Source organism: Tenrec ecaudatus, chromosome 4 (assembly GCF_050624435.1).
Source record: "Tenrec ecaudatus isolate mTenEca1 chromosome 4, mTenEca1.hap1, whole genome shotgun sequence".
NCBI lineage: Eukaryota > Metazoa > Chordata > Mammalia > Afrosoricida > Tenrecidae > Tenrec > Tenrec ecaudatus.
In genome coordinates this window covers 7,319,147-7,345,120 of record NC_134533.1, presented here as the reverse complement: position 1 = coordinate 7,345,120, position 25,974 = coordinate 7,319,147, and the positions used below count along the sequence as shown (strand labels likewise).

At 57.4% G+C, this 25,974-nt stretch overlaps 1 protein-coding gene and 2 long non-coding RNA genes across 3 annotated transcripts; 2 read left to right on the top strand and 1 right to left on the bottom strand.

The window, feature by feature from the left end:
* Nucleotides 1-374: 374 nt before the first annotated feature.
* On the bottom strand, nucleotides 375-13,269 carry LOC142444457 (uncharacterized). The gene is made up of 3 exons (XR_012783917.1): nucleotides 13,199-13,269; nucleotides 3,198-3,337; nucleotides 375-2,666 (listed from the first exon to the last, which is right to left on the bottom strand). It is a non-coding gene; the product is annotated as an uncharacterized LOC142444457 (long non-coding RNA).
* Nucleotides 3,819-12,394, top strand: TSGA10IP (testis specific 10 interacting protein). The gene is made up of 8 exons (XM_075545095.1): nucleotides 3,819-3,893; nucleotides 5,508-5,641; nucleotides 5,742-6,475; nucleotides 6,592-6,739; nucleotides 8,899-9,069; nucleotides 10,999-11,098; nucleotides 11,502-11,626; nucleotides 12,253-12,394. Exons 1-8 carry the CDS (start codon nucleotides 3,819-3,821, stop codon nucleotides 12,392-12,394), a joined length of 1,629 nt encoding a protein of 542 aa, XP_075401210.1.
* Nucleotides 13,270-13,361: 92 nt separating the features above from the next.
* LOC142444456 (uncharacterized) lies at nucleotides 13,362-24,023 on the top strand. Its single transcript, XR_012783916.1, has 4 exons — nucleotides 13,362-14,018; nucleotides 18,952-19,456; nucleotides 23,557-23,632; nucleotides 23,721-24,023. It is a non-coding gene; the product is annotated as an uncharacterized LOC142444456 (long non-coding RNA).
* Nucleotides 24,024-25,974: the final 1,951 nt, after the last annotated feature.

Genomic DNA, 25,974 nt, shown 5'->3' with positions numbered 1-25,974 from the left:
GGCAGATTTTTGGTTGATTAACTTTTTGACAACTTGTGATATACAGTCCATAAATCTGAAGGAATGATTGTGATTAACAGCATGAAAAGACATAAGTCCTTCTGCTAATGCTAATTTCTTTTCTTCGTCTCCATAAGTTGTTATCCAGAAAAAAGTTCTGTATTTTGGAGGAAGATGCAGCAGTATTTAAATATCTTTTATGTTTCTGTGTCTCCAAGTGCTTTGAAATATCATTCTTCCCACAGTGCGAAATAGAAAATTCATCATTACATTTCTCACACTTTACCATGTAATTGCTTTTGGGCTTTTTAATAAAAGGAAATTCACTTCTTAGATCATCATTGAATTTGCATCCTCTTTTCTTACTCATTATGTTAAAAATCTAAAAAAAAACCTTAAAATTACATTATAAATCAGTATTACACGTATTGCTTAAGAACAGAGCAAGTAGGTACATAATCACCTGAACATATTTTATTGTTAGTTTATAAATTGAATTAATTTGATTGCTATACAGTAACTATATTTTAAATTTTATTTTAATTTTAATCCTATATTTCTTTCTAAATAATAACAATACTAACTTGTATTATTTTTTCTCTGAATTTGCTGTAACATGTCATAAGTGTCACTTTCAAGGCTGGTGCGATACTTTTTGCCGCCACTATAGACTATAAATACCATGGGGGAGGGGGGAGGGAGGAGCGGGAAAGGAGGGGGAGGGGGAAAAAAAGGAAAATGAGCTGATTCCAGGAACCCAAGTGGAAAGTGAACTTTGAGAATGATGAGGGCAATGAATGTATAAGGGTGCTTTACTCAATTGATGTATGTATGGATTGTGATAAGAGTTGTATGAGTTCCAATAAAATGATTTACTAAATTAAAAATATATATAAATACTGTATATACTCGAATATAAGCTGACCCGAGTATAAGCCGAGGCACCTAATTATTACCTGGGAAACCAGAAAAACTGATTGACTCAAGTGTAAGCCTAGGGTAGAAAATGCAGAAGCTATTGGCAAGTTTCAATAATCAAAACAAATGAAAATAAAACTACTAAAAATGGAGACATCAGTGGGGTAATGTATTTAAATATGTATTTTAAATAAAAAAACATAAATAAAAGGACAGCAAGTCATTTAACATTAGTAAACCAGCACAGTAAGTGGAAAATAGGTTCAACCAAAACAATAAGGTATCAACAATGATACCTTAAGAGTACTATTCCCTGAGCTCAATCAGCAACCAAGCTAAAATGTTAAGAGTTAAAATCCTTCCAAACTGGATTCCTCATCATCATCCGTATCCCAATGCAGAGCTTCATCATAGAGGCTGTCCTCACTGAGATCGCCGTCATCACCATCACAGCTGTCATTCTCATACACAGCGCAGTCGTCATTGCCATCCATCGCATTACTAATACTACATTTCTGGAAGGCACGTCGCACCATGTCTTCTGGAATGTCTTCCCATGCATCTGGAACCCACTTTGCTATGAACTCTATGTCAGGCTTCATGAGATTTCCTCCTTTTGTCAGTCAGGCTTGACCAGATGACATCCATTCATGCCACATCCTTCGCACACGGTCTTTAAAAGGCTTATTCGGAGACACACGTCATAGGATGGTTCTGATTGGTTAGATGTGAGAAAACAAACATTCAAAACCCTGGGTGTCAGTGGGGCTTTGAATGAACAGTGGCGCTACTCCCATTACCTCGAGAGGGGGGGCCCAGCAAGATGTTTCACCTCGCTGGGGTACCACTGACCCGTGTATAAGCAGAACTCCAGAAAAACTCGGCTTATACACGAATATATACGGTACTACAAGTACTGTCTGCTAAATTCAAGAAAATGTATGCCTTTATGAAATAAATAGCGTTTTTTAAAAGTCCCGCAGTTCCCTAGCTTGTCGTGCATTCTTTCCCAAAATCAGGACTTTTTAAAAATGCCACGGGACAAATTGTTAAAAATCGGGACTGTCCCGCCCAAAGCGGGATGTCTGGTCATCTTACTCTTACGGCTCATTTGAACAGCCCATGGATCCATTGTGTCGAGCACATTTGTACACATGTTGCCATCATCATTTTCAAAACATTTTCTTTCTACTTGAGCCCCTGGTATCAGCTCCCCTTTTCTTCCTCCCTCCCCAGCAGCATAATGTTTTCAGGGCTCATGTATGCTGTAGCATGATCACAATCTCCTTTGCCCATGGCTGAATAATAGCTTATCGTGTGGTTAGAGCACATTGCGTTCATCTGCTCTTCTGTGGACAGCTGTGTCCACTTGCTGGCTATTGTGGATGATGCCACGATGCCCACTGGCGGGCGCATAAGATGCACTGGTTTCCAGTGGAGGAAGGCTGGGGACCAAGGAGGAACGGGGAGAGGTGGGGCTGTGCTAAAAAGAAAGCAGCCTCTTATCCAGGGTCGATTCTCACGAGCTGCGAATTCATTAAACTGAGCTCTCGACACCACGACCCAGAGCCCGCCGGCTGGACCGTGACTCAGAGTGACCCTAAGGATGGAGCAGCATTACCGCCTCGGATTTCTTCTGTAAAGACCACCGCGACGTCCTCCTTCCGAGGAACAGCTGGTGAGTCTGAACTGCTTCCTTCCCAGCCAGCAGCCGGTCCCGCGGTCGCACAGGACGCCTCCACTCGGGACTGAAAGAGGAACAAGGTGCAAAGACCCGATTGAGCTGTTTACAGACGAGGTGCATGAAGATCAGAAAACAGGCTTATTCCACAACTACAGAAGAGAACGCAAGTTATCAGCACAGGACCCATGTTGAACAAACCTGGCAGACGAACCAAGATTTTTAAAAATTAGAATGCGCATTGTGGGTAGACATACATACAGATGGAACAGGGTGTTAGTAACGGGTGTGATCAGGATGTAGACTGAGTCAGCAAGCCTGCTTACAGGGTCTTGCCTGGCGGAAATAGCGGCGTGTACAAATGCCTGTCCACAAGGACACTGGCGGCTGCGGTGACTTCACTTCACAGGGAAGTCATGGAAGCCATCTGTGTGTGACGGCAGAGGAAGGGCTCAGCGCATTGCGAAATCCAGGGAAGATAATAATAACAAGTGTTTTTTATGTGATGACACAGGAAGGGGAATATGAAATATTGGTGAGTCAAAAAAAAAAAAAGCATGATCCAATTTGGGGGGGGGCGTTGAACAATTCTACGTACCAGCTGTTAAGGGTCTTCAAGTTGGCTCCTACGCAGAGCAGTCTTGTGTAACACAGAACGAAATGCTGCCTGGTCCTGAGCCAGCTGCACCACCGTTCACAGCTGAACCCCTCGGTACAGCTTGTGGGTCCACCTCTCTCCTGTGAAGACAGGGCAGGGTCCGACCGTGTCTCCTCTGTGACGTCAGGGCTCTGTGAACCCACGTCAATGCAGCAGCAGCAGCAGCCCTGGGAAGCAGACGTGGTTCTAACCAGCCCAACTCTGCCCACGAGGAAGCACAGGTAGGGCAGCAGCAACCTGCGATCAAGGGAGCCAGGTATCAGCTAAGCCCTTTGCTGTGCTCTGAGCAGAATTGCCCCCACACGCCCCCTATGGGTCAGTGAGGAGGAATGACGGTGACAGATGCTTGATGCAGACCGAATCCTCTCAACAAGTCAGGGCGTGGGGTCACGAGATGAGTCTTGCACAGGACAGACTGGCTCACCCAAAGCCACAGAGCTAGGGAGAGGCTGCACTGGGTGCCCAGCTGGCCCGTCTGTCCCTAGAGCCACAGGCTGATCCCACGTCCCTGGACTTCATATATATCGAGGGCTCAACATCCCCGAGGGTTTTGGTGCTGCCATGTCAGACACGTGGGATGAAACGGTGCAATGCCCCCAGAGCTCGGGTTCGCCTGCCGCCTCTGTCCTGGGCAAGGTGCTCACTTATTGCTCTCCTGCCCGTGCTTAGGGGCTGGAGAGAGAAAGGCAGGCCCCCCTCAGGTACAACATGGGTATCTTCCTATGACATCCGGAGTCTTTCCTGGCCCCCATGGTCCCACCCTGACAGGCAGATGGGAACCATGTGATCAAGTACAGGGATTTGCCAGGCCTGGCCCGCTCCTCCGTGTCCAACTGCACCCTCTGCCCCTGAGCCAAACAGGCCTCCCCTGGCCTGCGTATGCTGGAGCCCTGGAGACTGGTTGCCATAGAGATGGCAGAGAGGTCAGTTCCATGGGTTGGCAGGTGGGGGCAGGGGAGGAGGCAGGACACCAATATGCTAAATACCCACCAACAGTCGGTCAAGGCCACGGCAGAGAGGCCAGAGCAGGGCACAAGGCTTCAGGGTCCAGGGTCTGGCACAGGGCTGCTTAAGATTCTGTCAGGCAGGTCCTTGACAGAGCAGGTGAGGAAGGCCCAGTGGGTGATTTCCAACTGCCTGTAGGCAGGCTGGCTGGGGGTCGGGGGAGGAAGAAGGGGAGGCCCATGAGCAGCCCAAAGGATGGCACTTTGGGCCAAGTGATAGCCAGGGAGGCTGGAGAACTAAGGACCAGGGAGGCTGGAGGACTAAGGAACAGGGAGGCTGGAGGACTAAGGAACAGGGAGGCTTCGAGGGTGGGATGAAGATGAGGGACGACTCTTCAGCTCCTGCACTTCGGGGAGTCCTGCAGGAGGTGCAGGAGCCCCAGCAGTTAAAACACACAGCAGAGAACCGAAAGAGGAGCAGCTTCAATCCACCAAACCTCTCTGCAGGAGGCAGAGGGGCCAGGCCGCTGGCTTAGGAATGATCGCCTACTGCTGTGTGTTCCCTTTCGCTATATAAACGTGTGCTCACCTGTAACAGTAACGACCTAGGTCTCAATGACACACTCGACAGAAGAACAATTGTGGGTGGCACAGAGCCAGGCGGTGCTTCTCTCTTTTGGGCACAGGGCCTCTAGAAGTCGGAACCGATTGGCACCCACCCTCTGGGACAGTTCTACCCTGTCCTTCAGAGCCAAGGAGACTGCACCTGGTTTTCAGGGGAGGAGGACAGGCCTTGTGGGGAGAGAGGAGCAGCCAGGGCTCTGTGGAACGTTCTGGAAATGCTGCTGTCGGGGCTGCCTGGAGCAATGGTGCCCACCTGGGGCTCAGAGGCAGATGCCCTTCCCTTCTCGTGAGCCTCAGACTTCTCAGCTGCTTAACAGGAGCGGGAGTTCCGAGGAACCCGAGCCCGGGCTGGGGAGAGCGGTCCCATCGAAGGCATGGGGGCCAGTTTCCAGTTAGTCTTAGGCACTGGTTTGAAAGGAGTCCCTGGTGGTGAAGTGAGAACCTGCAGGAAGGAGAGCAGCGAACCACTGACCACTGGGCTAGCCCAGCACCACTCCCCGGCCAAGACCTTCCTGGGCGCTCCTGCCGTGTCCCGTGGGGGTGCTGGCACGCCCAGCAAGAAGAGGTTTTAGTGGGCAGCAGAGTCCAGGGGTTGTGCAGGAAGACAGCCCCCACCCCTGGGGGAGGTCCAAGGGGGTCCAGGAGGGGCTCGGAGCTGGGTTTTGTCTCTGGTCCCACCCAGGAGATCCTCGGGCGTGGTGAGAAGGGGTTGCCCCAGAGCCAGCAGCAGAAACCTCACAGCGCAGGACAGAAAGTCAAGAAGGACCAGCAGCCCCTAGGCCAGCAACAAGCACATGGCCCTGCCCAGACTGAGGAGTGAGTAAGTGGCTTGTGGAGGCTGGCAAGGAAGGAAAGGAGGTGTCTGGCCCCCCAGAGCCGACACCAGGGGCCCTAACCCCACCCCCTTTTCTCCCAGCCTCTGCCCGGCTGCTCCTCGGAAGTCGTCCTTTCCCTTCCAGTGGGCCTGGGAGAGTTTCACCTTGGATGGCCAAGCCACACTTCGGTCGGGCTCCCCTGTGGCTTCTAGCCCCCATGCCCAGACAGCCCCAAGTACCCGAAGCCTGCCCTTGCCCCAAGCGGGCCCCCAGAAGCAGCCCAAGTCCAGGCGCAAGTCCACAGCCAGCCTCTCCGAGCCCCACGCCTTGGGCTGGAAGACGACGACGGAGCCACACGCCCCGGAGAGGAGCAGACAGTCGGAGACCAGGAGCCGCCGAGCGGAGCACCGGGGGCCAGCGCGGCCCCAAGACAGTGGCCCCTGGCTGCCCACAAAGACATGGGGCCCCGAGTGTGAGGAGGCGGCTGAGCCTGAAGCCCTGGGTGCTGAGGAAGCCCAGCAGAGGTTAAGCCCTAGGGAGCTCCCCCAGCTCCCCATGACGGGGCTGGCCTGGGAACAGGAAGAGGCAGAGGGAGCCGAGGAGGGCGGTGAGCCTCCAGCCTTCCCCAGGAGGAGGGCCCGGTCTCAACGAAAGGGGCGGCATTCTGGTGAGGAGAACTCCAACAAGGGTGACGTGCAGGGCGACTGCCCCAGCCCCAGCGGCCTCTGCAGGGAGAGGAGCAGGAGGTCAAGGGCCAAGGAGCTGGAGGGACCCTGGGACCTGGAGAAGCTGCACAGGCAGTTACAGCAGGAGCTGGAGAACCAGGGCCTCTGCGGTGAGGGGCTGCCTGTGGGCAGAGCAACCCGGGAGCCGGGCTGATCCCCCAGGGGATGGGGCTGGGGGGACCCCTGGGGAAGTGTGTCATCTCTGACTTGGCCCCCCTGTGACTAGGCCCCCAAAAGCAGCCCTGGAAAGTGTTACGGGCTGCTCTCCAGACGGCTAGCCTCAGTGGGAAGACATCTGCCCTGGGAGATGCCGAGCCGTCCCTGTCCATCAGTCTCCATAACCGCACCTTCCACAAACGACAGGAGGCCACCAGGTGAGGTGGAGCAGCGGGGAGGGGCACAGGGACGGAAGCAAGAGACACTTAACCACTCATCCTTCCACTCCCCATTCACCAATCTTTCTGATCAATGACTCATCCATTTGCTCATCCACCTACCCCCACCTTCCCTTCATCCATCCAGCTAGTGAGCTCATAGTTCCACTGACCCACCCATCCTCAAGGCCATCAGCCCTCCGTCCACCTCTCCCCATTTATCCACCAGCCCTCCATCCACCTCTCCCCATTTATCCATCAGCCCTCCATCCACCTCTCCCCATTTATCCACCAGCTCTCCGTCTACCTCTCCCCATTTATCCACCAGCTCTCCGTCCACCTCTCCTTATTTATCCACCAGCTCTCCGTCCACCTCTCCCCATTTACCCATCAGCCCTTTGTCCACCTCTCCCCATTTACCGCCGTGCCCATCCCACCATCCATCTGTCTCTCCGGTGGCCTTGTCCAGTGACACAACCACATTTCACTCACTGCCCATCACGCTGTTATCTAAGTAAAGAATGCAACACAGAGTGAATAACAAGTGGGGGCCCAGCCGGGAGAAGCGCAAGTTCTGAAAGGCCAGGGCGGCAGTTGTTAGATACACTCACTGCCCCACATGGGACGGTGACCCGAGGGAGGTGCTTATTGGATGGAGAGGGGAGCAGTGGCGGCTATGGATGGCCTAGGCAGGCGATGGGGAGTCACAGGAGAGGGAGGGGGAGCATGCTAGCCTGCCCTCAGGTTGGCTGGCTGACAACTCCGTCAGCTCTGGAGCAGAGGGCAGGGTGGTTTCTGGAGCTATAATCTCTTGGGAAGCAGCCAGCCACCTCGCTGCCCCCCTCCTCCTGCTGAGACAGTTAACCTGTGGCTCTCTTTGGGATGTATTCCCACTTTCAAAGCCCTTGAGACAAAGTCTGGATTTCTTGTCCCCCATGCCAGCTGGTCAGAGGCTGGAACGTCCCATGATCGCCCTCCTTGCCCGCCCAGGACTTCCTATTTCCCACCTCCACCCCCAAGCCCCGCTCTCTTCCTGGAAGCTGTCTCAGCACGGGTCACGCCCTACCGCACTGGGGTGCTGTCTGCTTGCTTTGGGCACAGGTTGGGGGGCTCCCTGCAGGCAGGTGACAGATCTTACTCAGCCTGCCTGGCTCCCCACACTGCAGCCTGCACCCGCTGGTGCCCCATGGAGCACTCACACCAAGTGAAGGCACGCACGTATCTCTTTGTCTGTCTGGCCATCGGTCTGTCTGACCATGATTCAGTATGTAAGGATTCCGCAGAGGAAGGCACTGAGCCAGGAGTCAGGGAGACGCTGGTGGTGAGTGAGGCGGGTGAAGAACCCTGCTCTTGTGGAGTTTACAGTTTCATTGTGAAGAAGAATCAAGGATTTTTAAAAAAGTGAATAAAACATATACCCAGAGAGGACCGACCCAGTGGCTGAAACAGAGTGGAGACGGCGAGGGTGGCGCAGGACCAGGCAGTGTTAGGTTGTGGTGGGTCGGAACCCACTCGATGGCACCCAACACACAGACTCGGAACATACCTGGGAGGCTACTTCTGGTGAGGCGGTCAGGGAAAGCCTTGCTGGGAAAGTGGTCGACAAGAAGGGACCATCGGATCTGGGGAAAGGATATTGTAGGACAATCTAGCTGCCATCTGTTCACCCAGCTGCACTGCCCACCCATCTATCCTTTCACCACTGCTCCTCTTTCCCATGGATCCATCCATCCGTATGTCCATCCACCCAACCTTCCCTTCAACAGGTAGGCATCCACCAAGCTCTTGCCGGACACAGGGGTCGTGGAGAACACGACGGACTGCCCCTGTGGCCTTGAGGACAGTTGGCAGGGGAGGGAAGGCCGGCCATACCAGGGGGGTCCCAGGCTGTCAGTGGTGAGTGGAAGTTCCCATTTCAAGTTCATGATTGACCAAACTAAAGAACCAAGCTCACCGCCATCGCATTAAGGCCGACTGTTAGTGGTCCTGTATGACATGATGGGACTCCCCCTGTATGTTTCTGAGGCTGGAGCTCTAATGCCCATGACCTTGGCTCTCTTAATTCTTCTCCATGGATCCCCATACTCCCCTCATCAATCCCCGACCCTCCTTGAGGCTAGCCCCGGAACCATCCTCCTTCCTCTTCCATCTCCACTGAGGAGCCTGCTGCAGTCCTGGGAGAGGCAGCAGGAGGAGGAGCGGCAGCGGGCCCTGCTGCGGCGTGCCCGGGAGCAGCAGGTTAAGCAGCAGGTGGCTCGCTGCCTGGCAGCCTATGCACCCAGAAGGAGCCGCGGGCCATCGGCTGCCCAGCGCAAGCTGGAGGAGATGAGGTAGGGGGGTCCAGGGCTCGGAGGGGCTGGCAGGGAGACCCAGAAAGGATGCCATTGCAGGATGGAAGAGACCCAGGCCTCCCTTCCCTCAGGGTGCAGCCTCCACAGTCATTGCCACATTTCAACCGAGGCGCCCCCCCCCCCCCCCAGTGACTACCTCCCTCATATCCTGCTCCTCTGGTGCCAAATGCTGGTGTGTATTCTAGTCATGCTGGAGGGGGCAGGACAAATGCTTATCAGAAGTGACCAGACCTTGGGGCCCCCTCTGGGGACTCCTCTGTTCATGGTCAGGCATAGTCACCCCCCGCATTTCCCCCTGGTTCAGATTTTGGTGCAGTGGTTATGTGCTGGGTTGCCATCCGCAAGGTCCGCAGTTCGAAGCCAGCAGCTGCTGCTCAGGACAAAGACGGGGCGCTCTACTCTGTCAAGCGTTCACGGTCTCAGACCCACAGGGGCAGTTCTACCCTGTCCTGTAGGCTCGCTGTGAGTCGACAGCGACTCGGTGGCAGTCTGTCTCTTTCTTTCTTTTTTGGGGGGCAAAAAGCAAACTTGATGTCAGGCCAGTCTTTTTGAAACTTCGAGCAGGCCTGTGAGGTGGCTCGGAGTGGGATCCTCACCCGCGTGGAGACTGGGCTTGGTTCCCAGGCAGTCGCCTGGTGGGCAGCCATCACCTGTCGTCCAGCGTGTTGCTATGATGCTGAACAGGTGCCAGGACAGCCTCCAGTTCAGGCAGTCTGGGAAGGGAGGCGGGGGGTAATGTCCTAAAGTCAGCCAAGAATCCTATGGGCCAGAATGGCATCTCAGCCCCGCTGGCCGGCCGCCTCCATTAGCGAGGCTCCCTTTCCATTCTGGGTTTCTGAGAAGAGGGGTGCTTCTCACTCCTAACAGAGATGGCAATAAGGTGACAAGCGGGAAGGACCGCATGACTTCTCAGGCAAGGGGCAGCGGGCCAGCTGTCAGGCCCCCTGGTTTGGGAAACTCCATTGTTCAGTTATCCCCGTTGGCCCTTGGGTGGTACAAAGGGTGTGCTCTTGGCTACTAAGCCCAAGGCTGGTGGTTCAAACCCATCAGTTGGACTGCACAGGAAAGACCTGTTGGTTTGTTTCTGAAAGTATTACAGCCCAAATCTAACAAAGCTCGTCTCATGAGAAGGTCTGGCAGTTCAGCAGTTAAGCACTTGGCTGCCAGCAAGTCAGTTGGAGGTTCGAACCCACCTGGAGGCTGGGTGCAAGAAAAGACCTGGTGTCTGCTGCCATCAAGACGGCAGGGTGGGACACACTCTATGACACGTGGCCTAGGGCTACCAAGGGGCTCCAGCACAGAGATACCCGCGAGGGGTGTCTGGGCTGAAGCAGGCTGCCAGGCCTTTCTTCCGTGGGACTGTGGGCTGTTTCCTTTGGGTCACATGTGGCACCCGGGAGACCAACTCCAACAGAAAGAAGTCGGGACCAAACGTCTAGAGACCTTGGGCGAGTTCCTTGGTCGAATTCACACAGCCAAGAAGCACAGCCTCCTCCTCGGAGCTGCAGGGGCGTGGGAATGCGGGAGGGGGGAGCCTGTACAGGCATGGGTTCAGGAGTCTGTGCTGGTTCCTCCCTTTTTGGGGGTGGTGGTGGTGGAGGCTGGATGAGCCCTGGCTGTATAGGCTAAAAGCCCCCCCACTTCCCAGCTGAGCAGTTCTGGACAAGTCCCTCATCCCCCTGCAGTTCAGAGTCCTCTGCAGTACCAATGGGCAAGCACTGCCTACCCAGCAGACCTCAAGAGGAATAAGGGCAGGATGGGGGGACACCTGGCTTTGTCAATGAGGGGCGATGGCACAAGAGTCCTAGTGAGGACGACAGGCCTAAGACTGGGCGGGCGGTGGGGGAGGGGTTGTGCCCCCATGGGACTGGGGAAGATTAGCTGCCCTGAGACCCGTCTCTCATGCAGGCGCCAGGAGCGGCAGCGGTTTGCTGAGTACCAGGCAGAGCTGCAGGGCATCCAGCACAGGGTGCAGGCCCGGCCCTACTTGTTCCAGCAGGCTATGCAGGTAAAGACCTTACCTGGTCCAGCAAGCAGTGCAGGCGAGGCTTATCTGTCCTAACTGGCTGTGCGGGTGAGGGCCTACTTACCCCCTTCCAGCAGGCCATACAGGTGAGGCTTCCCTGGTCTAGCAAGGCATGCAGGTGAGGTCTACATATTCCATTAGGCAATGCAGGTAAGGGTCTTACCTGTGGCAGCAGGCCATGCAGGTGAGGCCAGTCCCTGAGCAAGCATGTGACCTCCCCCTGAGAACAGAGCCCCAGCCTAGGTGAGTGGGGCGGCAGGAGGTGACGTGGGGAGTGGGACCCCAGGTTGCTGCCTGCCTAGGGTACCGAGACCTCCAGGATCAGAGCTCCCCGGTGACCTCGGTGGCTCTGATGCAGGGCAGGAACCATCTGCTCTCTCTCCAGGCCAACGCCCGGCTCACTGTGACCCGGCGCTTCTCCCAGGTGCTGTCAGCGTTGGGCCTGGATGAGGAGCAACTGCTGGCTGAGGCAGGAAAGGGGGACACTGAGGGAACCCCCAGGAAACCCAGGTGAGGCGGTGGTCCGCCCCTCACCCCGCCCCCACATGAGCTAGTCGCCGAGCCAAGCTGGAGAGAGAGGACCAGAGAGCCGTGCCACGAGCCGGACATCCGAGGGGACCCCAGGCTGAGGGACCCTCAAGGGCAGTTACAATGATCAGCCCTGAGTCAGAGCATCAGTTCTGCCCTGTTCCACACTCCTCACTCCTCCTGGACGCTTGGCTTAGTCCAGGACCAGCAGGGCCTTCCCTGGACTCTCCAGACAGTCTTCATGCCACGGGAGGAAGGGAGGGCCTTGTCAAAGGACATCGGTGTGCAGCAGAGACCGTCTGGATCTCTGCGGCTGTCTGTTCAGTCACCCCAGCTCCTATTCTGGGGCCCCATGCACACCCGCCCTGACTCCTTAGACTCACCTGGACAGGAGGGCTCCTGAGGACCCCTTCCCAATAAGGAAACTGAGCCTGGAGGAGGAAAGTCACACAGCACCCCAGTACAGGCGCTGAGATTTGAACCCCCACTGTCAGAGCCAGGCCCTTTTCTCTCAGGGAGCCTGGCTTTGCTTGGGCAAAGCGAGAAGGGAGGGTGGGCATGGGGGGCTGTGGCGACCAGCTGCCTCCATCTGTGTGGTGTCCTTTAAGGAGTCACAGGTCAGTAGGGGTGAAACTGGAGCCACCTTCTCAGAGACCCTCAAGGACGGAACCCAGACCTCCCAGCAGCCACTCTGACAGACCCTCGACTCCCAGTCTGGACCCAGCGTCCAGGCCCCAAGACACGAATTAAAGGATTTATGAAAAATGCAGTGTGGGCTTTCTGGGGCAGAGGGCTATTAAGGGTGGCGGGGGGAAGCGGTGGACAGTAAACAGCCCAGTACTGTTGCGCTGTCCGTCCCCCACCCGCTTCTGGAGCGTGGGTCGGCCTGAAGGGCAAACAAGATGAAGGTGTCCTCGCTTGCCCTGGCTGGGAGGTGGGGTACTAACACAGGCTGCAGCCCAGGAATCCTCGGTGAACCGAGTGGCAGTGGTGCCATGAATGGGGTGCAGAGGGCACACGTGACACGTGCTGAGTTGGGTCTGGTCTGCCACTGTGGGGTGGGGGTAGGGGGTCAGCAGGGACATGGGCGGGGCCTAAAGCTTCCAGCCCTCTCAAGTCACGTGAGAACTCAACTAAACTCAGCTCCACCAAGCGAGCTCCGACTCTGAGCGGCCCTATAGAACAGGGCGGAGCCGCCTCCTGGGGGTTTCCAGGGCTAGAAAGCCTCCTCTTTCTCCTGCGAGGAGGCCGCTGGTTTCGAACTGCTGACCGTTCAGTGCCCAGCCTAACCATTCCGCCACGGGTCATCCACGATCTTGCTTACGCCGACCTTCGCTGACACACAACTCTACACTTTCTGCGCTCTCGTTGCGGGAGGTTAGAAACAGGGGCTTCGGCGTCTGGAGCGTGTTAGGCGCTCACGGACGCGACAGAGAAATCTCCACTCGGGTGGGGGGTGGGGAGGGGGGCGGCGTTTGGGATCATGACAGGCTGCGGGCGCGGGGCATCTCCAGACACGCGCGGGGCATCTCCAGACACCAGGAGGACGCCTACCGAGGGACGAGGAGGCCCAGTGCAGGGTGCAGGCGGAAGGAGGCCGGGCGGGCTCTCCAGTTCCAGGGATGTTGGCGCCGAATGACGGGCCGCGCACGCGCAGGCGCACGCGCACGCGCACCACCGCCCCGCCCAACGCGGCTGCGCAGTCGGGCTCCGCTTCCGCCTTCCCGAGAGCCTTTGGGGCAGCCTCCCGGGCGGACATAGCGAGCCGGCGTCTCTTCGTTTCCGGCAATAGACCGCGGCTCCGGGCGGCCCGGAAACAGTCCCCTCTTGCGTCCTCGAGGCTCGGCGAGGGCCGAGCGCGGGGGCCGGCGTCACGGACGGAGGGGGAGGGCCTGGGAGAGGGGACGCCCCACTGCGTGCGGGTCCGCACCGGACACTCGCCCCTGCGCTAGATGGGGGCTGAAGAGCGTTCCCCTCTCCAGGCTCCCCGGGCACCCGGGCCCTCGGTGTGTCCGGTGACTGAACCAACTGCGCGTGCCAAGGCGAGAGAAAAGGTGGCTTTGGGGGCTCGCGCGGCGCGCAGTGGAGACCAGATTGGCACACGAAGGGCCCTACCCGAAGGCCAAGCCGCCTGCCTTTGAGTAGCTTCCGCCTTCGAGAGGCCGTCCGAGGCCGTAGATCTTTCCCGGAACAGAAGGCCTCTCGCATCTCCCTGAAACGGTTGACCGGTCGGCCCTGCTGCCCTCTTGGTTATCGGCCCAACTTGCAAAAGGACCAGGCCGCCGGGGTTCGAAGGGTCCTTGACCGCGAGGGCCGTGATGTGCCCAGGAAAGGCCGGGGAGACACAATGGCAGGCGGTGTGAGGTCCGCACAGGTGAGGGCTGACGGTGACGACCGCAGGGCAGCAGCTGGGAGGAGAGCGGTTTGGGGAGGATGGGGCCACTCACTGGATTTGGGCTTGAGCGCTGCCATCCCAGGAATGCTGTTGTGAGGTCCTGGGCGAGGCCCCTTTGTTGGGGAGAGGAGCTCCTGGTGAGTTTGATGTGCAGGGAGAGGTCCGCTTGGTAGCACTGCATGTCCAGGCACCAGAGCAGGCGCCCTGAGAAGGAATGTGGGGTGAGAAGCCCAGCAGGGAAGAAAGGCCTGGAGACGCTCCTGTTTCAGACGTGGTGGAGGAAGAAGCTCCAAGAGAGGAAGTGAAGTGGCCAGAGACAAGAGGAGGACCAGAAGAGCTGTGTGTTCTGGCATCTCGGAAGGTGAGCATCCTTCGAAAGGAGTGCTCCAGCGGGCTGCCTGCGTGCCTGTGGAAGAAAATGGAATGATTAGGGTGGCGTCAGCTGCCCCCAAAGAGGAAGACCCTCTACAAGATGGATGGACACAGTGGCCGCAACCATGGGCTCAGACATAGGGACCGGGCGGTGTTCTGTTTTGCATAGGGTCGCTCTGGATGGGAACTGACCCAATGGCAGGTGTCAACAACAGCAGCTGCCCAAGGTCGGTTTTTGTGAGGCTGAGGTCAAGCATACTTCCACCTGAGACATCCCTCTGTACTCCAGCACCAGCTGTCCCTCCCATGACACCTGTCCTGCAGCTGGGCTCTTATTGCAGCCGTCACACAGAACTAAACATGATGCTCACAATTATGCGGTTTATTAGGGAAGCTAACAGGTGAGACGTGCTCAGGATACAGTTGGTCAGTCAGGAAAATGCCTTGTTTTGTCAGGCCTGCCTGTGGGAAACAGATTTCTCCCAAGTTATCTCCCTCAAATATATGCCAAACTTAGCTGCTTGCTACACGTGGTGAATGACTGACTATACACTTGGAGGTCAACAGAAGTAGGTCAGGGGTCATTCTCCCTAAGGGTTATCAGCCATCCAGAGCAAGCAGACACCACTGTTTATCCCATAACAAGCAGGGCCCACTCCCTTCTGATAATGATAGTAGTAGGTTGTTTCCCTGACGGAGAATCCAGGGAGGTCAAGCCCACCCAAGGGTGACTTAAGGTTATGCCTATATTATGAGTCTAGGGTCCGCCCATCTTGTCACATGCATACCCCTAGTCCCACCCCTTCCTATCATGTGTACATCCCTAGCTCATCCCCTTCCTGTCACGCTTATGCCTATTGTATATCCCTTCCCTGTGACCTGTGGTTGGTATCTAAGCACACCCCCCCTAAGTAGAGATAAGCCTTGGTTAGCAATAAAGTTCCCTCCTGCTCTCTACGTGGATCACCAAGCAGAGGTGAGGTGAGCATGCTACCATGAATTGTGTCTGACTCCATTATTTCTACCTCTCATGCGCTCTATGACTTTACTATAATCTTTACTTATTATCGCCGTACAACTGTGCATTGCACCCGTGATCATTTGTTGGGGATTCTTTCTTCCCACACCTGCCGGCCGACCTAACCCACAACCTGGCCTCTGCCTTGCTCAGCAATGTTGCAAAGCTCGTAATAGGACTGCCAATCAATTCCCAAAGGGCATGCCACTCTGCCATAAGTTGAATCTCAACACAACTCCCCAATTAAGTGCCCGGAGACACCACATTCTTCAAGCCAGCCTCTTGTCCCAAAGCACTCAGCTTTATTTCCTCAGGGAAACTGGGAAGGAAGCCCACTGTGCCATCTCACATCTTTGACTCCTGGTTCTCCTGCTGTTCTCTGGTATTACAGCTGCCTCCTGGATCAAGGAGGGTCTGTAGTACATGCCACACTCCTGGCAGATCTCTCTTGCTAGTAGTGAGATCCCCCCCCCAATCTGAGATGAATCCTGTTTAACAAGACTCACAGCCAGATCATAGACCATATCTCCCACCATCTTCCCTTTCGGGAAGACCAAGCTTAGGGAGGAGTCAAAGGCTGGGGCTACAAGAGCCATGAGCTTTGAAATCGGACCTTGGCGAAAGCGCAGATGGTGGTGTGGGATCTGGGGTCCAGGTGGATAAAGGCGCAAGAAGTAGGCCAGTGGGGTGGGGATGCCGAGCCTGTTGTGGCAGCTGGCTGGGACTCCTCTGCTGCTGTGCAGCCTCTGTGGTGGTCAGTGAACTTTGCTGTTTGTGAGGTGGGCGGCAAGCCCCAGACAATCCTCACTCCCTATGATGGGTTTCTGAGCCTATAAATCTTTATGGGAACAGTGAGCTGCCTCTTTCTCAGCAGCTGATGGGTTTGAACCACCAACCTTGAGGTCAGTAGTCCACCCATTCCTTGAAAGTGCCACCAGGACTCCACTGTGGCATGGGTGAAGGTCTAAAGTAAAATCTTCTGTGTCGCCAGCGTCCAGCCTAGAGGACACAGTCATGCCACTGCCCCACGGGGAGAAATGGACCTGGCAGTGACTGACCGTGCTTTCAGGGTTCAGAGGGGAGTGATTCACTCAGTATTAGTAGGCCTGTGGAGGAGGTGGGCTGGCTCTTGTCCATCTGCACTTGGGCCAGAGAAGATGGGCAGGGGCGGACGACAACATGCAGAGGTGGTGAGGTGGCGCAGTGAGGAAGGCATGGGCAGGCTGGAAGAAGACCGAGAGGGTGGCCAAGGTACCTGCTGTTTTCTTGGGTCTCTGCAGGGCCAGTGCTGTTGAGGGACCCCCCCCCCACACACACACACACACTGTGGCTGGTGCCAGGTGTTGGCTCCCTGACCGCTCAGCTGCTAAGCCCCACATCGTCTTGTTCCAGCCACCAGCTCAGGAGATGGCCTTGTCGCTCAGCATTGAGGGGACCAAGTGAGTCCTGCCGCCCATAGATTTGTGCTTCTGCACCCCCCCCAAGACAGGTGGCTTCTGTGGCAGCCACTTGCTGCCAGGAACCAGATCTGAGTGGGAGAGAGTATGCTTATGCCACCTTGTATAGTCTCGGGGCATGCAGGCCCCCCCCCATTACAGGGAGCCACATACTTAACAAAGTGGGCAGTACCTTAACCTTAGAGGTCTCTGGGTTCTTTGGGGGAGAAACCTAACACCGGTGCTGGGTGCAGGTAAGGGGAGTGACTGTCCCCTGAGCACGGAGAGCAATGGCAACATGTCTGCTCCTATAGGTAAAGCTGTCGGGGGCCAGGTAGCAATCAGCCATGTGCTCATAAGAGATCATTAAGGTGACACTGATGGGAGGATATTGTGGGCAGGATTTTTAACGATGAGAATGCTACTGGGAGTCATCTCCAACTCACGAGTGTGAAGGCCACCCTCCCACCAGATTCCTGCCCCCCAGCATTTTCAGTGAGGGTAAAGAATCTGTCCACATGCGCACTCTTCCAATGCCTTAGTTGGGTGGGGGACATGCATCATCTTGGCCAATTAGTTGGCTGTTGGAAGAGGAAGCAAACCCAGGAGGGAGGGGACATCCTCCGGTCAGGGGCAGGCCCTGTGCCTGGGAGCCCCCTCTTGCTGGGCTGCTTGTAGCTCCTTGGGAACCTGCCAGACCCAGTAGAATGGACCCACTCCCGGGAGTTTCCCGGCTCCCATCCGCACAGATGTAGCCTGCCACACTTTCTCCCATGAAGCGACTTGCGGGTTTGCACAGCCTGGTGGTCGTGTCAATTACTGTGCCACCAGGACTCCTGGGGAGCTTTGACCTTGTCCCCCTCACCCCCCTGTCTGAGAAATCCCTCTGAGGCCCCTCCCCTCATAGTCCTCACTCCTGGGTCTCTTGTTCTCAGTAAGCTCTGGGCAAAGCTGGGGTTGACATCCTTGGCGCTCAGTGCTGTTAAGAAGGGGTGTGTGTGTGTGTGTGTGTGTGTGTGAGAGAGAGAGAGAGAGAGAGAGAGAGAGACGGGGCAGGCAGACTCGGGGTGGCGTGAGGGGTGCACTCACTGGCAGGTGAGTCAGTGTGGCGGGCGGGGAGGTCCCTGCCGTGTCCCTGCGCAGAGTGGCACCGCGTGGAGTGCTCTGGGCGGAGCAGAGTTTGTCTGTTTGAACACTTGCTTGAGGGGCTTTGGGAAGCACAGCAGATTGTGTGAGGTTGGCAGAGGGGGGATAAAAAGACTCAAGCCCCCTCCTTTCTGCCACCTGCCACTTCTGGCTCTTGGCACTGGGAAGGGGGACAAGATCAGTGGCTCCCTGCTCTCCCCCCAAGCCCTGGGGGCAGACAGTCTCACTTCTAGGTCCCCTTCCAGAGGCGGGCACCAGAGAGGAGCCCCTGGCAGTCGATGCCCTCAACCCCATGACCTTAAGACAGCTCGAGGAGCTGTGGGTGGGTGCGGAGGGTCCCAACAGTGAGCGGCTCACCCTGCAGGAGAAGCCACGCTCCATCCTGTCCAAATGCGATGAGGCCCCGACGGGCAACAGCCGCTCTCGTTCCACTTAAAAGACTAGGGCGGCGCGGCCCACCGTGTCCGGGCACCGGAGCTGGAAGCGATGCAGACCCAGTCCCTGAGCTCTGCAGGGCCCCACTGGCCTCGGAGTGCCTTGCACCCAAGGACGTGGTGACTCTCCCTTCAGGGCATGTGCTGCTGGGACGCTCTGTGCTGGAGGGACCTGGAGGAGGTGGGGACAGCAGGGACTGCCAGCCTGCTGTGTTCTGGCTGTGTCTGTACCAGCTGGAGCCCGGGGGAGGCATTTAGCTGAGAGTCTGAGTTGTTGTCTGAAGGGCATTGAAGTGGTAGCGCCACGCCCTTGACTGGGGCCCCATCAAGAGTGAGGTGCAGCTCTCCGATTGAGGAGCCAGGTGACCTCCAGGAGGGTACGTCCTCTCTCCGTGCCTCAGTTTCCTCGTCCTGGCTCCCATCATTTGCTTCAGGTGGGCGCTGCAGAACAGAGGGCTTGCTGTGGAAGGACCTGCCTGCCTCTCACGCTCTCTCTTCCACCGCAGGTGCCTGTTAAGAAAACCAAGCGGAGGGTGAAGACCATTCACAGGATGGTAATGTGAGCCAATGACTTGCTGCCTGTCAGGGACCAGACACTGGACGGGGACTTTGGTTCCAGGCAGGCTTGGTCTCAGGCCAGCCGCGAGCCCATCCTCACAGGGGAGGCCTCTCCCTGCAGACTTGGGGGCTGGGGCCAGCAGTGAGTGTCCTCGTTGGGGGCATCGCCGGAGGCTGACAAGGAGGCCCAGGAGGAGGAGGAGCCTGGCACCTGTGCCCTGAGTTGGACACCCCTGTGAGCAACACAGGCACCTGGGCGATGAAGGTGCAGTCATGGGCACAGCGGGCAGGGCCAGGAGCGCCTGCCCCCAGAGGTGGCCTGAGTGGCCAGGCTTGTGCTTCCACAGAGGAGGGTGGAGCAGCCCGAGCCAGGGCCGCCAGTGTGCCGGAGGAGGAGGACGACGAGGCAGCACTGGAGCTGCAGAAGCAGCTGGAAGAGGGCTCTGCAAGAAGGTGAGCGGGGACGGGCCCTCGCCTCAGCAGGGCAGGGTCTGGTCATTCATGGGTGAGGCGACCTGTCCTTGTGGGCAGCACCACGTCCCATCAGAACGCTCCTATGTTCGGGCCCACTCCTAGCAGGCCTCTCTCCTCGGCAGTGTGTGCACAGCACAGTCAGGCCTGGGAGCGGCCCGATCCCCCAGCAGTGTCCAGGGTAGGAGTAACAGAAGAAGAGTCCCACTGGGGGCTGGCTCTTGGTTTAGGGGGCCCAGGAGGTGATCTGGAGAGCAGAGTTGGGCAGGCAGGCACTGAAATAACTGCAGGTCTGGGGATTGGCACCTCAGATTGGGACTGAGGGGAGCTGCTGCCTGGTGAGCCAGCCTTGAGGGTGTGCTGGTGAGGGGAGGGCAGGGGAGAGGCAGGTGGGCCTTCAGCAGGGTGGATGCTCACAGGCCACATGGAGGATGTGTGGGTTCCTTGAATCCTCAGAGCGAGAGCCTGGGAGCAAGGCTACAGAGGAGGAAACTGAGGCACGGAGGCTTTGGGGGGGCACATCGCCCCCAAGGTTGCACGGCTGGTCACAGACCGCCTGTAAGTTGTTGAATGGAAACCGCCCTTGCCAGCTACATTTCCTCCCAAACCACGATAAATATTCACTCCAAGGCTGGAGACCCAGGAAGCAGGGTCGTGGGCACTGGGTGTAGCCGTGGGCTGCAGGTCAATGGAGGTGGCGTTTGGTTTTGTTTAAAAGACACCATTTTTTAGAGCAGTCTTCAGAAATAGAAAAAAATCACTTCTCAAATGTTTGTGGGACGTATGGGTAGAAAAGCCTGGCGGTCTAGTGGGCCCCATGCTGAGCTGTCTACTGCAGGACTAGGGGGCACCCACCAGCCGCTCCAGTGGGGAGCGACGAGGCAGTCTGCTCCCCTCAAGATGGCCAGAAACCTCAGTGCCCTATGTGTGGGACTCGCTCTGAGGACGCGGTCTGGCTTGGTCCACAGTCAGCGCTCATGGAAGCAGCAGGCAGGAGCTCGAAAGATGCGCTGCATTAGGTGAGTTTACTGCACAAGGCTGCTTTGAGGGTTCAACCCAGACACCTCTTTCAGAGCGTTGACCAGCCAGGATGCTACTTTGAGGACCGAGGCCGGCCTGGCCGTGCCACGGTATTTCCAGTCCCCTCACACTCATGAGACAGTCGGACCTGGACTGAGGATGAGTCGGGCGTTGGAATCGTGCTGCTGGTGGAGAGCTGAAAGGACCGGTCCGTCTGGGACAGTCTAGCAGAGTGCTCCTTAGACGCAGTGAGGGTGGCGAGACCTCGGCTCTTGTGCTGTGGACGGGTGGGCAGGAGAGGCCGGTCCCTGGAGAGGGACACGCTCGGTCAAGTGGAGGCCCTCAAAGAGTGGGACGGGCCCGTGGCCGCATCGATGGGTTCAGGCATAAGAACGAGGGCAGGGCCGGGCAGTGTATCACTCATCGCCATGACAAGACCTACCACTGCCACTCGTGGAATGCAACCTGGTGGGTGTGGATTTGGTTTGGCATTTTTGGGGTGCATCCAGATGGAGCCTTGAGCGGTTTTGAGCATAAAGTGAGGTACGGGGGCATGGTGAGTGGCCGGTGGTGGCTTGGAGCAGGTGCTGAGTGCCCGCTCCTTGTGTCCTGCAGTGGGTCCCCGGGGAGGGTTTGGCGGTGACCGGATGCACGGCAAAGCTGAGACCAACTCCACAGTTTGTACCGGTCCCTTGGGGGCAGTGGCTTCCTCTCTTCAAGTTGATGAGCACCCCTCTCCCTCCCCTGGAGCCTAGCCTTACCACCCCCCCACCCCAGCTCATCTTGGGCATGGCTGCCCACAAGGTAGTTCAGAGCAGAGCCCGGGCCCCATGCACACGGCTCGTCTGGAAGAAGTCGCTGGGTGTCTTGGATTTACCGTTGGAGGATGGCTCTTGGGCCCATCCTTCCTGGGCTCTACACAGCCTCCATGGCTCCAGAAAGTCAGATTCCATGGGGGTCTGAAGTTCTGTGTCTCCCTCCTTGTGATCTCCCTTCTTCCGTGGGACCCATGCGCTCCTTCTCGTCTCGTGGCAGCGCCAGCGCTCCTCCGTGGGACAGGGTTTTTAAAGAGGGGACACACTTGCACACCTCAGGGACTGGGGCGACAGGAGCAGAGTGGCGGGCTGGCGTGAGGGGGCTGAGGTGGGAGCAGGGCGGCATCTGCCTCAGGAAAGAGGTGGAGGTTGTGCCGGCATCTGGGGAAAGCTTGCTTCTCCAGGTTTCCTGTTCCCGATGTCGGAATCTTGGAGGAGACAGGCTGGGGGTAGTTGGAGGCCTGGGGGAGGACGGCGGCATGATGTTTGTCAGGTGGTGAGTGGGTGGTGGAGCAGCAGGGAGAGGGGCCTGGCACACCCAGGGCCTGCAGGCAGGCCCAGGCAGAGGGGTGTGGGGCCTGGAGCCATGGGGAGCCGTGGCCAGGTGTGCAGCGGAGGCATGCCCCGGGAAGACCAGGTACAGCAAGGGAAGGAGGTGGCTGTGGACGGTGGTTCTGGCTTGTGTGACTGCCACCAGCGAGGACACGGGGTTCCTGAGCCTGGGTGTCATCACCCCAGAGACTCTGGCCTTGCTCCCGCTCCCAGGTGTAGGAGACCATGAAGAATCTGGCAACACAGCCAGAAGGCCGGGTGGAGGACATGGGCCCTGAGGAGAAGGGCGCCATCATGTTCAACACCACGTCTGCGTTCTGCTGGATGCTCGGGGAGATCGCCAACTACGGGCTGGCTGGCAATGAGGTGGAGCAGGCAGAGCGAGGGTAGACCCTGGTATCGGTGGGTGCATAGGCATAGGGCACAGGGCACAGGGCTGACCTGCTTCTGCTGCAGGGTCTTGAGCAGGAAGAGCAGCGCGTGGCCAATGGCGGCTCAGTCAGACGGGCAGGAGGAGCAGGGCTGGAGCACCGTCACCTGGACTGGGGCAGCAGCACCAGGATGTGAGGGGCGCTCAGCACTGGGGGGTGTAGTGTGATGAGACTGCTCGCCGTGGCCCCCATGGACCCCCAGTTCCCTGCCGTCCCCATCACTGTCCGGGATGAGGAGCCCACTGTGAGCTGAGGGCTGGCAGCTGTGCTGCTCTTAACAGAACAGAGGTGAGCATTGGGAGCAGCCATGTGCCCTGCAGGGACCTGGGTGTCACCTGAGAAAGACTGCTGCTGCCAGAGATGGGCCTGCTCCCTGGAATTCCAGGGGGCCAGGCAGGCACGGCACTGGCTCATCCTCCCCCACATTGGCAGGCTTCTCAAAGCTCCCTCATGTCCTGGAGGTGGGGCTGGGGTGGGGAGGGGAGCCTCCTCCGGGAGGAGGGGCTCATTGAGTCTGGTCAGCGTGCCCCTTGGCAAGTGAACAGTCCTTTGTGTCTCCGTTTCTCGGTCTGTAACATGGGCCTGGTGCCTGTACCCCTCAGGATCTGGCTGGCTAGGGCCATGGACCTGGGCGAGCAGGCAGGCCTGCTCCACCTCCTCCGGCCTGCCCGGAGCTGCACCTGTCCCAGGAGGGGGTGCTGCCCGCATCTCACAGTCACCTGTACCCAGGGCTGCTGGAGACCACGGTACCGAAGGTGGCCTGAGTGAAGGCGCCCAACAAGGCCCTGCCCTCCTCCGTGTGCCGCATCGAGGACAAGATGGGAGTGAGGGCTTGGGGCCTGGGATGCCCGGTGGGGCCTGGCACTGTGTCTTGGGCCAGGACTGTCAAGGACTGTTATGGCCAATGGGAGGGGTACCAAGGCTTCATGCAGAACTTCACGGAGAAGGACGCTACAGGCCCGACATCAAGATTGAGTATGTGGACCAGACTGGCCACAAGCTCATGCACAAGGAGTTTGGTGTATTAGGGCTGCCCCCCCCAACCCTCCAACCCCCCACTGCCATGGCCTTTGAGCTGCCCTGACCCTCCGTCTACTGTCTTGCCTGCCCCCCAGCACTGCCAGCCTTCCACTCCACCACCACTGCCCAGGCGTGTCCACAGCCCTGGCAACCCCAGCTCCTGGCCAGTCATCCCTGCTCCACTGGGCCCCAGAGGCTCCTCTGGGCAGCACCGGGCTCTGAGGTTCTTGCCCTGTGTCCCCAGGCCTTCCGGCAGCTGTCCCCCGCTTCCATAGGAGGAGCTCAGACAATATGAAGATGGAGCGGCAGAGCAGGAGCAGGTGGGTGCCCCGCTCGGGGATCAGGTGCAGTGGGGGTTACTCTGGGGAGGGGCACTCAGGGACCGCTGTCTTCCCACCCTGCCCACAGCTCCTGAGAGGATGAGCTTCAGTTGAGACCCCCCTGGGCACGGTGGCACTGCTCCAGGGCAAGCAAAGGGCCAGGAGACGCCCTATGTCGTGCTCAGCAGCAGCCGCAGGGTCATGAGCATGTGAGCACCCTGCCCCCCAGCCACCTCAGATCCACTGCAGTGTCAATAAAGCGGCTTCTTTCCTCCCTGGGCTGCGAGCTGGTATGACCTCAGGCAGGTGCCCCCTGCTGGGAGTCCTGCAGGCTGTCTCCTTCACTGACTCGCTCCCCTGGGCACCAGACAGCATGACAGTGGTCACTGAGATGAAGGGCAGAATGAGCCAGCATCCCCCCAGTCAAAAAGACCTTGTCTAGTTTCTGAACATCACACACACACACACACACACACACACACACACACACACACGCCCCCGCCCCCCCACCCCACCCCCCGCCAGCCTCCTGCTAAGATGCGGAAGGTTGTAGTAGAAGGTTAGCAGCCCCTGCCTTCTGCCCGCTGGGTCCTCCCAGACCTGAGGGTCGCCAGGAAGGCCCAGGGCTCCCGGACCAGGCCAGCTCCGAGCAGGACAGAAGCACAGAGCCCCAGACACCCCCCGTGCCACGCTGCAGTCCTGCCTTGGGGTGTCCTTGGATCTACTTCTGTGGGGTGATCAGCCCAGAGCCGCCTCGGAGACTGGCACCATGTGCAGTGGAAACAGACAACTGTGGGCCCTGAGGAAGGACCTGGCAAGCTGCTGAGCCCTGGATGAAGCAGAGGGCGGCCACCCACATGCTCACGCCTTCCTTGACTTGTGCCAGGTGGCGCACAGACTTGAAGATGGTAAAAATGAGACCAAAATATAAAGTGACATTTTAGGGGAAAAACAACCAGGTGGGGAAAAGTCTGTCATTAAGGGACACGAGTCAGTTGCCTTCAAAAGTTGATGGTGGGTGTTTCTGGGAAGCCCGGAGCAGCCCTGTGGGAGTCTAATTCTGCCGTCTCATCCTGGCTAGCTTTGGTGTCTGCAGGAGGGTCGCCTAGGGGGGCTTGGCATGGGTAGGCTTTGGGGGGGTTGGCGGCTGTTTCTTCCAAAAGCTCATGGCTACTTGAGTGGCCAGCCAGACTGGTATCCCTGGCAAATCTCACTCCTTATCAACTGCCAGAAATAGGTCCTTTAGGAGGGGAAGCACTGGTAAGCCAAGCTGACCACAAGCTGGTGCGGAACACTGCTGCCCTGAGATCCAGCTGCCCTGTCCGTTTCTTACAAATAATTCAGCAGACAGTAAGCAGTGCCGCCCGCCTCCAGGAAGCCTCCTGTGTTGGACAGGGTTCTCTAGAGAGACAAACCAGATTGCTAGTAATTATATATAAATATATTTATAAAGATAGATATATAATACAAGAAATGAACTGTTAAATTATATACAGATAGATAATACAAGAAATTAACAGTTAAATTATAAAGCAGTGAGACACTAGCAGTCCTTTAAGGCTTGAGAGCCGCCAGTTGCCAGTCCCCTTCTGTAGAGAGAGCTGGGCTATATATATCTAGGCAGCAAACAGCAAGGCAGGTCCCCAACTGTCATCAACTGTCAGTCCCCAGCTCCAGAGATGAACATTCCAATCGTGTGGGCTTAAAGGGACCTCAACTTACAGCGACACAGTGCACAGGCTAGGCATCCCACAGGTAGTGTACCCCTTTAAACTAAGGCACAGAACAAGCAAGGTGAGGCTCACCGAGCCATTTATCCCTCTGCCCTTCAGTTAATCCTACTTGTGTTTATCGGCCAGGCTGGCATAATAAACTATCGCACCCCCTTAAGGGTGGCAAGATCCAATGCTTCCTCCCCTCTCTGGGGGGAACGAAGGTGCTGGGCTCCTAGGCCAGGCTTACTCCTCCTCCACCCTCGACAACTCAGGACTTTCTGCCTGGTGAGGGGAGGCCGCAGAAGGAGGGCTGACCTCACATCCCACAGTTACGAGGAGCCAGGATAGCCCACCCACCCAATTCCCCCAGTGGTGGCCTGAGCTGCGTGCTCCCTGGTGACTTCTCAGCGAAACACCCTGTCCCTCATCTGGGGAGCACCCTGCCCACGGTGGCCTGGGAGCCTTGCAGCTAGAGGCCAGGCCTTGGGAAGTATGAGCTCAGGGGCAGGCAGTTGGCTCTGCTTTGGCACACCACCTGACTACTGGGTTGCTTACTTGGAAAATGGGACTGCGTGCTGCCAGACCCGAAGGGCCTGTGTCCAGCTCAGTCGAGGATACAGTCTTTTG